The sequence below is a fragment of the Oculina patagonica genome, chromosome 6, assembly GCF_052425735.1.
Source record: "Oculina patagonica isolate OP01 chromosome 6, crgOcupat, whole genome shotgun sequence".
Classification (NCBI taxonomy): Eukaryota; Metazoa; Cnidaria; class Anthozoa; order Scleractinia; family Oculinidae; genus Oculina; species Oculina patagonica.
In genome coordinates this window covers 23,419,602-23,433,519 of record NC_135763.1, presented here as the reverse complement: position 1 = coordinate 23,433,519, position 13,918 = coordinate 23,419,602, and the positions used below count along the sequence as shown (strand labels likewise).

At 39.4% G+C, this 13,918-nt stretch overlaps 1 protein-coding gene and 1 long non-coding RNA gene across 2 annotated transcripts; one reads left to right on the top strand and one right to left on the bottom strand.

The window, feature by feature from the left end:
• Positions 1-3,261: 3,261 nt before the first annotated feature.
• On the bottom strand, positions 3,262-13,800 carry LOC144657129 (uncharacterized). Its single transcript, XM_078517437.1, has 2 exons — positions 12,226-13,800; positions 3,262-5,721 (listed from the first exon to the last, which is right to left on the bottom strand). Exons 1-2 carry the CDS (start codon positions 13,294-13,296, stop codon positions 4,729-4,731), a joined length of 2,064 nt encoding a protein of 687 aa, XP_078373563.1. The 5' UTR covers positions 13,297-13,800; the 3' UTR covers positions 3,262-4,728.
• Positions 7,045-9,766, top strand: LOC144657208 (uncharacterized). The gene is made up of 3 exons (XR_013571478.1): positions 7,045-7,170; positions 7,938-8,058; positions 9,641-9,766. It is a non-coding gene; the product is annotated as an uncharacterized LOC144657208 (long non-coding RNA).
• Positions 13,801-13,918: the final 118 nt, after the last annotated feature.

Sequence of the window (13,918 nt, the reverse complement as noted above, 5' to 3'; positions counted from 1 at the left end):
CATTTGATTCCACGGGGACGGTCAGATGTTGTTTCACGCAACACCCAGTCAATGGCAACAAGAAACAGGATTGGCGAGAGAATGCCACCCTGTCGTACTTCAGCCTTAACAGGGAATGACTCTGTCAGAGCGTTTTCCAGGATAACACTACATTAAAATTTGTTTTTGGGTGGTATTCGATATGCCCTTTGAACCTTCCATAGACTCTCACGGTGAACACTGACAAACGCTTTCTCAAAGTCAATGAAGTTGATACGATGTATATTTTTTTTTTTTTTTTTTTATATTTTTATATATTTTTTTTTTTTATTTTTTTTTTTTTTTTTTATATAAAAAAAAAAAAAAAAAAAAAAAAAAAAAAAAAAAAAAAAAAAAAAAAAAAAAAAAAAAACCACAAATATACAAGGGAGCATTCCACTCAATGCACTGCTCAGTGATTTTCCGAAGAGCAAAAGCCTTGGCCTCTTTGAAATCCAGCCTGTTCCTGCCTCAACTTAAAATCTATGGCACAATCAATCCTTTTGAGGAGGAGTCTGCAGAAGACCTTGCTGGGAATGGACAGAAGTGTTGTGCCTCTCCAGTTGTCACAATTGCTGAGGTCACCCTTCTTCGGAATCTTAAATATGAGGCCTTTTTTATCCAGTCTTTAGGGATGACTTCATGATTCCAGATCTTAGCAAAGAGATTGGTAAACACTATGGACGTAGTTGTGGTATCTGCCTTTAGTAATTCTGCTTGTAGCGAATCGATTCCCGTAAATTGCAGTCTCCACTTCAGCCTGAGAGGGTGGGCCGGTGATTATGTCAATATCATCTGAAGGGTCTGGGTCTGCAGGCTCACTAGGCTCTGGCCGGTTAAGCACTTCCTCGAAATGCTGAGCCCATCTTGCGGCCTGTTCCCTTTCAGTTCGTTGTTATCAGTTCTCCTTCCTTATCTTTGACTGGCTTAGAGTAGGTGTTACTTAACTGCTTAGTGATCTTGTACACAGTATCAAGGTCTCCCATAGCTGCAGCCGTCTCTGCTGCACAAACGCTCTCTTGTCCTTTCGGGCACTCCTCTTAACCTCTTTATCTTTGATCTTATATTCTTCTTTTGCACGCTGAGTCAGTCTAGGTGACTTTGCACTTAGCAGCCTGTCTTTGGCTTTTCTCCTCTCAACGATTTTCCTCCATGTCTCAGGTGTTATTCATTTCTTATTTTTTTTTTCTTTCTAAATCCCAAGACACTCTCTTCGGTTTCTTTATACACTCGTATGATGTTGCCCCACGTTGTTTCAACAGTGTCCTGGTCTTCTCCATCTTCAATTTCAAGTGCACAGAAGCACAACAACAACGATTTCATTTAGCTCAAAGGTGAACTCTCTTTTAACCTCAGGTACAGGAAGCTTGTTGACGTCAAAACTGCTTTGTGCTGCTGTTTGTTGGCAGGTATTGCCCATAGTTTAAACCTGGCCTTGGCTATTAACAGGTGGTGTTAATAGCCATTTAACGTCGGCCCCACGGTGGACTTTGACATCCAGAAGAGATCTCTGCCATTTCCTGTTCAAGATGACGTGGCCAATTTGATTGACAGTGTTTCCATCTGATCTCCAACTTGTGAATTTGATCTCCAATTTGTGAATGTCTTCCACTTATTAAGCATCTGTTGTTAAGACAAAATTCAACAAGCCGTGTCTCTCCGATTGTCACAATTGCTGAGGTCACAACCGTGCCGCCCCATTGCATCCTCTCTCCAGGTGTTATCATCTCCAACTTTAGCATTCAAATCCCCGGTGATCATGCAGCAGCAAGTCATGTTGTGGGACTTTGGAGACCACGTCGGTTGCTCGTAAAAGTCATCTTTGTCCTCTTCCTCCGCCTCGTTGGTAGGGGCATAACACTGCAAGATGGTCAAATTTCAGTATCTAGAGGCAAACATTGCTCTGATTAATCTATCACAGGTGGGTTCCCACTCCATCAGAGATTTGGCTGCTTTTCTGCTTGCAATGAGGGCTACACCACTGGAGTGTGCATTATCTTTCCCTGAGAATTAAGGATAATTGAGCCATCGCGTGTCTCCTTACGTCCAGACCCATTCCATCACACAGAGGAGGTCCAAGTTGTAGTTCTTTGATGACCTGAGCTGTTTTAGAGGTTTTGAACATGGCGCACACATTCTATGCTCCAAAATGGATGGTGGTTCGGGGGCCCAGAAACTCTGATTCAACCTCCGGATTTCCTGAGGTGGGATTTCATCGAGTTGTCATGGTGCCACTGGTTTGGCTTGAGTTTCCTATTGGGCCCAGGGTTTCTGTGGATAGTTTTGTAGCAGTTTCGGTAACAAGTTGTTGTTTTCCGGGGTGGGGTTGTTAGTCCCAAGCCCAATCCCCAACCTTGGAGGACCAGGTGCTGCTTTTAGTATGTCCCCAAAATACTTAGAAATTAGTTTTGAGTGAAAAAATCGTAGGAAAATTTGCCTCGACAACCCCTGGCTCCTTAATGGTAAGAATTTCCTGGTTGGATGATGGTTATTCGGGAATCCTTGAACCGAAAGCAAGCCCAGTGGAAGGCCAACAGCCGCAGCCAATAGATGAGGAAAGAAGAAAAAAAAAAAAAAAGAAAAGCCTAAAGTGGTAGGGCATTCCGCTCTCCAAGCATCCAATCTCCAAACTTTGACTTTTGCGCATGCCTGAGCAAATTTAAAATGCCGTAAAATGTGATGCTAGTGAAAAGAAAGGCATGCCTTCATGTTGAAAGTGGCGTTTGAGTAGGCTGGAGCTTATTTATAATTAGCTCATAACTGACCAGAAAATGTCAAAAATGTCCCAAAATTCCCTTTTTCAAGAATCTCCGGGAGTCAATAGGTTTATGATAACCAGTTGTAGGAGATAGTCCAGCCATTCCAGGATGATTGTTTGCGTGTAAACTGTCTAAGTACAAAAATGACCTTCTACTAGAGTCATCCTTCTTACATGTAAACTGGCTGTACCACGAGTTCTAATGTGTAGTTCCATAAATGATTCATATCTCCCCCACGGTAGGGATTTTTCCTAAAACCCCCCAACCCCTCTGTAAATTCCAATTAAGCTTCATACACTTCCTTAAATTTTTTGGCCTTTGATACCCTTCCCACCCCCAGGAGTTTCCAATCCCTTCTGTAGGGGCATTTTCTGGTGCCACACAATAATGGTGTTTGACTGAGAGCAAATTTCAAAAGCTTTTCAGGAAGTCGCGTTTAAAATGTACCCTGAGAGCCAGATTATAGGGATTAGTTTAGACTAGGTTTTATATAAAGTGGCTTTTATTATCCTGTTAGCAACAGTCGCCCCAATGAAATACAGGTATTGGGCCAATTCGTATATAATTCGGAAAGTACAACAACTAAATACACTTAATGTCCCTTGTTTAAAAAAATTTTGACCAAAGTGGTACTTATCCAAGAAAAAAGTTGTTAATGTTCCAAAAAGACGCTAAATGGCGGTATAAAACTGCTCCTACTTATCCATGTCAGACTTCCTGTATCAGACAGTTTCCAGCCTGAACCATGGCATTATTATTTTAAATAAAAAAATGAAAAATAAAATAAACCATAATAAAAAAATAAAATATGACAATAATAGTAATCGTTATTGTTAATAATAAAATACCATTGGTGTGTATCATTTAAAAAATAATAATAATAATTAATGTTAATTGCAAATGTCACACTATGTGATAACTTATTATACCAGCATAACCATCTTGGCATGAAATTTATGCCTAGATCGTTATGCTGGTACTAAAAATTAAAATTAATCATGTTATTGGCTCCTGAAACTTCTTTGTTTGATGGCTAAAATGTCAACATTTTTATGTGATCTCGTTTGAAATAAAGTTGAATCCCGATAACTCATACCCTCAATAACTCGAACTCCCGCCAACTCGAACCTTTTTTGATTCCCCTCCAGGTCATTTTCTCACTAATTTTGATTTTATAACTCAAACTCCCTAAAAATCGAACCTTGTTTCGATTTTCCTTGAAAGTTTGAGTTATTGGGATTTAACTGTAGTCACTGTCACTATTAGCCATCAAACATGCAACTTTCAGGAGCCAACTGGAACATGTTTTGATTTTTCGTGTTCGCCTAGATGCAAAGGCAGTATATTCACTTAATTCTTATTAAGTGTCAAAGCTGTGCTCTTAGAATAATTGCAGTGTGCCAATGGCTCTTATAGAAGTAAACTTGGGTGCCCAGCTCATAAAAGCTTTCATGATAACAAAGTAATACAAGTTGCCCAGAGACAAAAGTAAGTTGCCTGTGACACCTGGGCTCTGCTAGAGCACAGCTCTGAGTATGCAAAGTGTTTTCTTATAGAAAATTGTGTACATGAAGATTGTTTAATAAAGTAAGCACTTGTAAGCCTGAGGTACATAATATAATTATGTTTATTAGTGAAACAGACTCACTACACTCACATATGTGTCCTATGCTCATCTCCAGACTGAGGTAACACACCAGCCTAGCAGTGGACAGCTGTTTCGTCCTCTTTGGGACTTGTTGAAGCTCTGTGTATGGCATGGTGGTAATGGGAGAAAAGTTCTTATTTCTCCCACTTCAGTGATCTAACACTTGTGGTACACAAGGTGGATCTCTGGAGATGAGCGCACCAGTAGTCTTATACTACCGTTGAGGAATGAATATTGTTACAAATGTAACTGCCTTAAAATATTGTGTTTATGTAGATTTTAGCCTTGAATATGGTGTAAAAGTTATTCAGGCATCCACTTGTGGCAGCCACCTTGAATGGCTGTCCATTTTCTTGTTGTAGTGATGTGGTCGGTGTTTTCGCATCCCATGCCATCCTTTTCACGCTGACTACAGCAGACCCACCGTCCAGCAAGAATGTTCCCACCCATGTAATAAGCACGATGTTTCTTGCAGCCAGCAGCTGAATCAGCTTCAAACTGAGCTTCACAGCGAGTGCATTTTAGATATCTTGTTCTGTTTTCTTTCTCAGCTTGGGCACAAAGGGCATCTTCAAGTAGATTCTGTAATCTGTAGACTTCTTCTGACACATCCTTGCGTAACTCCTTGGGCTGCGTAGCTGACCATTTGATAAGATTTCTGGCTGCTTCAGCGATGCGGTTGATTTTAGGTACACCATTATCCATGACTCCAAAGTCTCCAGTTGACCTCAAGGCGTACACAAGACTCTTATCTGCTAGTTCTTGAATCCAGTCCTTTAACTGCAGATCTGGTTCAACTTTAATGAAGATTATTGGCATTTCACATTGCTTGGCATACTGTAACTCCAAGTTGCAGTTGACTGACTTTTGATACTTTTCTGTAAGAAATGATATCATAAGGGTGGAATTCTCTACTGCTGTTGCCATGGCTTCATTAATGTTCCCTTGCATGCCACCCCACACATCCATCCAAGTCTTAAATGTCTTCATGTCCAGCTCCATGTACATATCTCGCACAAAGTTCTGAATATCCCACTGGTACGACAGCATGATGTCAAACTTCTGTTCTATTGGTCGACCATGCTTGTCAAACAGTGGCTCAGGTGGTTTGAAGGTCATGCGAGTGACTTCATATTTGATGTAATTAAATGGCAGGTTTTCTTTATCTTGGGTGATTAGTGTGTCAGGATGTGGCGGTGGGGATTTTTGTTCTGTTTGCTGTCTTGGTTGAGGTGGCCATACATCTAGTTTGGATTTCACATTGTCTATTTGTTTGGTTAGTGCAGCAATATCAGCCTGCAAGTAACAGTAGTAGATGCAAATTAAAGATTTTACCCATAAGCAGATGCCTCCCATAGACAAACACCTTTCATGAGACATCTCTCGTAATCACAGACATTTTCCACAAACAGACACCAGTCCCACAAGCAGATGTTGAATCTTTGGTTCAATTTTGATTTTCCATTGTGTAGTTCCCAAAATCTTCCAATACCTACCCCACAGAAGGGATTTCTCCTAAGACTGCCCTCCACCCCTCTGGAAATTCCAACTAAACCTTATACATTTCTTTAAAGTTTTTGGCCTTTGAGACCCCTCCCACCCCCCAGGAATTTCCAATCGACCTTCTTTGGGGGAAGTATGGAAACTAATTTCTGGAACCACAGATTGTTCTTTTCTATGATAATATATGACAAATTTCACCATCAAACAAAGGAAAATGAAAAAACCGCTGACTGTTAACTTTGTTTCACTGGTTAACTAAAATGAGTCTAATAATCTAAATGATAGCGGAGCTCCTCAGCGCGCGCCAGCGCGCGGAGCGGAGCACCATGGGTAATGCGGGTACGAGAGAATTGATGTAAACCCAGGAGGCCGAAAAAATTTGGTGCGTACGCCCGACGACCGCGCGCGCGTACAGACTCTCGGGGAGGGGGAGGGGAGTCCCAAGGCAACCCAAGCAGAGGGGGGAGGGGAGACAATCTTCTGCCTCCTTCGTTAACCAGAAATGAGTGAGGTAATCGACTAAGATCTTTGATATTGGACATCCATTTTATGGTCAATTGACAGCTGTCAAAACAACGTATCCGCTGACCAGTATCACATGACCATATCGCGGGCTCAGGTTTAGAACTAGTCAAGGTCGCGTGTTTTTTTGAAGTTAACTGCTGACCAAGTGATAGCATTGCTATTGGTCCGCAGGCGCAAGTACTTTTCCATGGTCAGTCCATTTAGATTTACATGAAGGACAAAGTGAACAACCCGGTCAGTTTGAAAGCTGAACGAAGCACAAGGAGAAACCGAGCAGGAAAAAGAAATGTCTACGTAAATATTTCTCGGTCTACCCCGTCTAAAGGCTTTACACATCATGGAAGTTATGGCAAACGATAAGGGCTTACGGGGAGATCCGAAAAAATGGCACAGGTGGAGAGCGAGCGAGTTTCTACCGTTTCGGCGGCTGACCAGCTCTAGTAATTGAGCTAAACGCAATTAACTGAAGTGAAGGAAAAAAGAAGTGTCAATAGCTACACGGATGGAAAAGGCTGAAATAGACCTTCGCAGATAATTCAAAGGTCGGTGGTGCTGGAGTAAGTTATAATTTATAGCTTACACATGTACTTAACGCGGTTGGATAATAATACGAAAAACTGCGGCCGCTTCGCCTCCGATTAATTCATGAGCTGGTTGAAAGCTTTGCCCTGCTGAATTGCTGTGAATTGACAAGCATTCTCCGACTTCAAATATGAGGTAACAAACTTTGACTTTACTGAATACACTAAGTCCATGTTTTTTTGTGAAAATCTGTAATTATATGCTTACACATGTACTACGCGGTTGGATAATAATACGAAAAACTGCGGCCGCTTCGCCTCCGATTAATTCATGAGCTGTTAATGACTTAATGTTTTTATTTAAACTCCCAGCTAAACTTAGTGTTTTAGTTTTTTTAATCCATCTATTTATTCTTATTTACTCGCTGTTGGAATTCGTTTGAACGAACTATTTTAGGGTCGTGGACGAATACGCTAAGAGATCGTTACGTTGCGAATTTCTTGCGTTGACACGTTTTTACCACACCTTAGCAGAAACAAAAAAAAACTCAGTTTATTTCCACATAAAACTATCTTAGTTAATTATTTTGAGTAATTTTATAAAACACAATTGTTCGCTCTACTTGTAATTCATGCCATTTTAGACACTGTATGCAGCTGTGTATGCAAACTTACATTGACTATCACTTAATGACAGTGTTGAATGTGTATCTTTGCAATGGCAATGTTTTTTCTATACAAGTAAGTTAACAAGAAATCTCCAAGTAGAAAAGCTAAATATCCCATTGTAGGAAGGAAGGGCCACTACACTGAGTGTATAAACGAAAGAGGCTAATATTATTATATTTGATGAGATCCATTAAATAAGACAGAATTTTTTATAAATTCTTTTTATAAACAGGGCCATTAATTAGAGCTAGTGTGGTAGTTTTTAATAGATTATTATGTCAATCCTTCTTTTAGGTAGTGTTATATTCTGCCATTAAGCCGCAATGAATGAAGAATACCTACTGGCTACAGTCAAGTTTTGTTGAACTTGGTATAGAATGCTCTGTGCAAAGTGGACAACAGCAAAGTAAATCAGGTATCTAGTTTATATTAGTTATAATTGAAATATGTTTTTATTCAGTTTCGTTCTTTTTTTACCCAGCTGCTTTAATCTGCATTTGGTTGCTGCTGATCTTCTTACTTTGTGAAATATTTGCATTCATTATTCAACTCCTCAATGGAGGTTGCCTATTCACCGAGTTAGGATTTCGAGTTGGATTTCGAGTTAGGATTTTGAGTTGGATTTACGAGTTCAATTTTCCAGTTGGATTTCGAGTTGGATTTCGAGTTGGATTTCAAGTTAGGATTTCGAGTTGGATTTTCGAGTTGGATTTCGAGTTAGATTTCGAGTTAGGATTTCGAGTTGGATTTTCAAGTTGCTTACCGTACTAAGCACTCCGGTTAGCCTACTATACACGCCAGTTAGCTTACTATGCACTCCGGTTAGCCTACTACACACTCCTGTTAGCCTACTATTCACTTTGGTTAGCCTACTATGCACTCCAGTTAGCCTGTTTATGGTTAGCTTTCAATAATTGTAATGGGTTTTGCTTTGTCAAAAAAAATCCAACTCGAAATTCTAACTCGAAAATCCAACTCGAAATCCTAACTCGAAAATCCAACTTGAAAATCCAACTCGAAATCCAACTCGAAATCCTTACTCGAAATCCAACTCGAAAATCCAACTTGTAATCCTAACTCAAAAATCCAACTCGAAAATCCAACTCGAAAATCCAACTTGTAATCCTAACTCAAAAATCCAACTCGAAAATCCAACTCATAATCCTAAATCAAAAATCCAACTCGAAAATCCAACTCGAAAATCCAACTTGTAATCCTAACTCAAAAATCCAACTCGAAAATCCAACTCAAAAATCCAACTCGAAATCCTAACTCGAAATCCTAACTCGGGAGTTAGTTTGTCTCTCTTAAATGACATTCAAAACAACTACAATGTATTAGTAGACAATTTAAATAATTAATATTTCACTAAAAGTATGTTTTCATGAAATGCCTAGATCTTGTAACAGAAAATATCTATACCCTATCCTCACTGTGGAAGGTTAAATGGTTTGAATGTCACATCCCCTCACAAACTCCTCACAAATTCCAATGTGTGGTTATGGCAGAAATCCATGGCCAGCTCATCCTCAGTGTATGAACCAGTGAAACAAGGCATCAAAGAGCCTCAAAACAACATGGAGCAGGAAAACAATAGCTTCAAAACAGACATTTTTCACAGGTTCTTATACCAAGGAAAACCCAAATATTCAGATCCATCCCATGTAAGGTCAACGGAAGTTCCAAAAGGGCTAGCGGGAGGGAGAGGGGGAGGGGGGTTGATTAAAGGCCAAACCTTTTAATTACCGGCAAGAGGGGGTGTTAGGGTTTGCAGTGATGCTTTGAGTTTATTAAAATATTTAGTTGACTTTGCAGTTATCAGTAAAAAAAATAGTCTGTGCTGATCCATCTCTGTTAAATATCTAATGGATCATTTTGCATCCAGTGGTTTGGCTTCAGTTAAACAAGCTCAAGTTAAGTGTTTTGTTTTATAAATTATTGATATTGATGACAATAAATCAATTTTAATTTAATCTGTGGCATTTGACTTTTTTCAGGGTTAACATGAGTTGCAGAGTTTGCAGTGCCACAGACACAAAAACAGACAAGGACAAGGACATAAATAGAAAACAGGAGAGATTAAATCCAGCTCGATGTTTGGGTGTCGTCATGATGCTATTTTTAAGAGATTAGTAAATTACATGTAAATTAAAATCAAGAAAAGCTGCAAATAAGCAAAATTTAGATTTTAAATGTTAACCTATTTACAGTGTACTTCAGAAAACGACTTCTTGATTGACCTGTCACTTTCACATCTTGTTAGATGTAACAAGGGCATTATGAAGTGATCTTTTCAAAAATATGCAGCGAAAACAGTAACAGCAGAAATGGTGGAAGTTTAAAATTGCTATTTTCAATGTTTTGACTGGTAAGAAACCACATGTGACCAAGCTAAAATCTGTTTGGCCAGTTAACATGACCTGCAAGTGTCCAAATGTTTTGAGCCCTCAACTACACAGGACTTACATGTAGTTGTCTAATTATATGATAAGATCTTTGGTTGACTTTGGGGGAGGTAGTGGAGTTACAAAGCAATGTAATTATTTGAATTTGGATTAGTTATGCTGAAACTGGTGGTACTGTAATTCTAAAGTATAGGTGAGTTTAAAACCGTTATTGCAAGCAATATGCATTACCAATTTCATTCTTATGTATTGTATGCTGTGTACAATTTATAAGAACAGCTATATTTTTAAAATAAGTGAAATATTCTAAAGCCAGATAAAATTTGCAGTATCCATAAGGTACCATGTAGCAACCAAATTGTGACTCACTTGCTTACTTTGTGAACTCCATGACAAATGGGCAACATGACTCCATAAAGATGTGGACAATAATACAAACAAATTTTTAAAAGAGTAGTCAAAGTATTGATGTTATATTTTTTCTTGCATAGTTTTATACACAAGCAGACATGATTCTATTTTTTTTTTCTGGGTAATCAAATAACAAAACTGAGTTTGAGACTCACAAACAATATTCTAGCTTCCCAGAATTTTTGCTTTTTTTCTGTAAGTGAAGTGAAACCCCTTAAGAGGAAGGGGAGTCCAAAGACATGTAAAAGTGAACAAGGTGCTATCTTCTTTTCTTTTTTTTTTTTTTTTTTTTTGGGGGGGGGGGGGGGTTGGGGATGGGGTGACCCTGTTCGGTGGAATGACAGAATGTCACTTCTTTGTTACCGGAGTTAGTTAGTTGCTTGTGGTTAGCTTTCACTCCGGTTTGCTTGGAGTTAGCTTGGTTTGGGCAACATGCTGTAAACCATTAGCTATAACCTCTGCCATTTCCATTCAAAATTAAAATATAGGCAAATAGTGAAAATGAAAATGAATAAATGAGTGAATGAAAAAAATTAAAATCAACCTTATTATAAATGTAGATGTTTGTTATTTCCTTTATACTCTAAATGTAAAGTGATTTTTTCTTTCTTTTAAAGCTGGTAAAGCAACAACAAAAATGCCTAATTTGCCATGTCATATGCCTATCTACCCCGACATGAAGCCCTACTCCTCCCTCATTTTTTTCTACATGAAGGTAACATAATTGCCCGTTTTGCAACATAATTTCCCATCCAGACTTCTTTATGATAATGCTTTCGGTGGAATTATAACATTTTGATTGATTTTGTTTGTTCTCTTATTTGGTGTTGCTGTACACGGTACCCGGAGGGGGGGATGGTACTCCCATATAAGAGCAATACGGGTATGTGCCGCTCAACATGGTATGCTTTTTGCCTCTCTGACTCTGAAACAGGGTATACAAATCACCCTTTTGACTCTGGAACAGGGTTGATTGTTTTCCCAGAATCCTGATTAAACACTATCAAGTATATAGCTATGAAACTCCGCTCCTTTCATCACTTAATCTCCAAGCCACAGACAAAGTCAAGTGAGAGCTTTGTGATGTACGGTAGTGTTTTTATATCTATCTTCATATATTTCCATTGTGGATATTGCTGGAACAGGGTACCTACTTTGCAGTGTTTGTCTGGAACAGGGTCGCAAATTGAACCTTTTGTCTCTGGAACAGGTCCAGAGTCTCAGCAACTCAACGGCACACACCCATAGTAAATTTTAGGGAGTACCCCCCCCCCCCCACCCCGGACACGGTAAAAAAGAAATAAGGAAAAATATTAATTATTATTTATTAAAAAAATAAAACGAATATAAAATTCTTAGCCTTAAAGTTTTACAATGGCCAGAATTCAGAGTTCAATAAAGTGCAAAATAATTAACTGGGGAGCTCCGCTTTTAGGCTTGCCTAAATTTATATATTATTTACTTTTGGTAATTTGGATTAGGTGAACTGTGTTCATCGATTCATGACCTCTAGCATAGCATGATGCATACGTATACGTGCACTAAAACAAGACTTGTGCAAACAAACTGAAAACAAGTCCAGTTTCCTGCGGCCTGAGATGCCCCTGCAAAAATCAGCAGGGGCAGCTAATTGGCAATCGCCCGCAACAGCTAAAAAAATCCTGGCTATTTGACACAGAAAAGCCAAGATTAGGATGCATTCTTATAAATGCAATTAATGGCATTAATAATATCAAATAAAGAAAATTTATAAAACTTTTGGTCACCTTTTCTTTTTCTTCCTCTGTCTGTTCACCTTGCATAGCAGTCATGACGGCAAAAATGAAATCATTCATAGGATTGCTGTCTGGTACATTGGCATGATGGCTGTATGCCTGATTTGCATCAATGAGCTCATAGTACAGCTTGCCTGCAATTCCAAGTGAGAGCCAACCAGATGGCCAAAACTTCTCTCCCTTGACAGGAACAATAAACTTCTGGCACTCCCTCGCATATTCATATTCTTGTTTGCACTTTTCAGTGGACTGGTAACCAGACGTCAATACAGGTATAAAGACTTTGCAGTCTTTAATCAGTCCCAAATTATCACCATTTGGGTTCCCCATTTTAATGGGAAGAGAGCTGAGAGTGTTGGCTTGTGCACCTTTGTTGGACACGCCTGTACCAGCCTTCAGCATTTGAGCCACTCCTGATCCATCTTGATGAAATACAATACAAACATATGATCCAGAAATCTTCTCTGTTTGGACTGCTGAGCCCTCTGCAGTATCATGTGTTGGCATGGCAACATTACCAGATTCAACTCCTAATATTTTTTGTTGGACAGCCTGCAAAAACTGCTCATTGTTGTCTTGCGTAGTTTGGATATGATGTACGCTAATACCCCATGCAAGGGAGATTGCGCCGACAGAACCTGAAGGCGAGAAATTGGGCTGAGCGATCAGGGAAACTACAGGCTTTTTCTTGTCCTTGGCGTAGTTTGCTAGCTCAACACAGTGTGGTGATCTCTGGTAGCTAAAAGTTGCAATCAGGACAAACACGTCACACCACTGTACACTCTGTTCGCGAAGCTGTAGTGAAGCAGGACTTCCTTCGGAAATTAAAAACACTTCAAACTTATTCTCTTGAAGAAAACTTCGCAGTTCTTGTGCTTTGTCGTAGTTCTTCGAGTGAAACGAAATCAGAATCTTTCCTGACACTGAAGTGTTTTTCGTAGGAGCTTCTTTCGTAGCCTCTTGCGTTGTATCTAGATCTTTCGCTCCTTCGTTGAACGCTTGAGCAGCCCCCACTGTTCTCACTGTAGTTTTGGTTTTCTTCTTGCTCGCTCCAGCACCCATTTCTTTTATCACTCTTGTGGGCTAATGATGCCTCGAAGATTTATAATTTACTTGGTTTAAACGTTCAACTTGCTCGAGAATCCAGCAGTGTGCTCCAGCGACGTGCTGCAGAGGCTCACAAATTATTCAACAACTTACTACAACAGAAACAATATAACTATTTAGAAATACCATAGAAACAAGAAAAACACAAAAATATACGAACAATAGAAAACAAAACAATCACTTCTTGCCCAGTGGAGGGTATTACACAGCAGTTGAATGTTTTTCGGGTGACGGCCGCCATATTGAAAACCGGGAAGACCCTGGGGTCGAAGTGGTCCGCAGTTATCCTATTTATTTCTCACCACAGGAAGCCCACATGGTAAATAATCAACTGATGGTAGTTGCAACGGACCTTTCTAACTAGTGTTTCCACAGCATTGCCTGACAAAAGGCATGTTTCTATAATTTTTGAACGCGTAGGTAATAATTATGGCTCCTGGTGGCTCAAATAAACTGGTTCGTTGAACGTGATTATGTGTTTTCTTGGTCGTAGCTAGGTGTCTGCACTTGGGAAGTAATTTTAATCTTCCCAATTCTAAACTACCCTTGCTTGTTCGAGTACAATTAAATTTCCTCT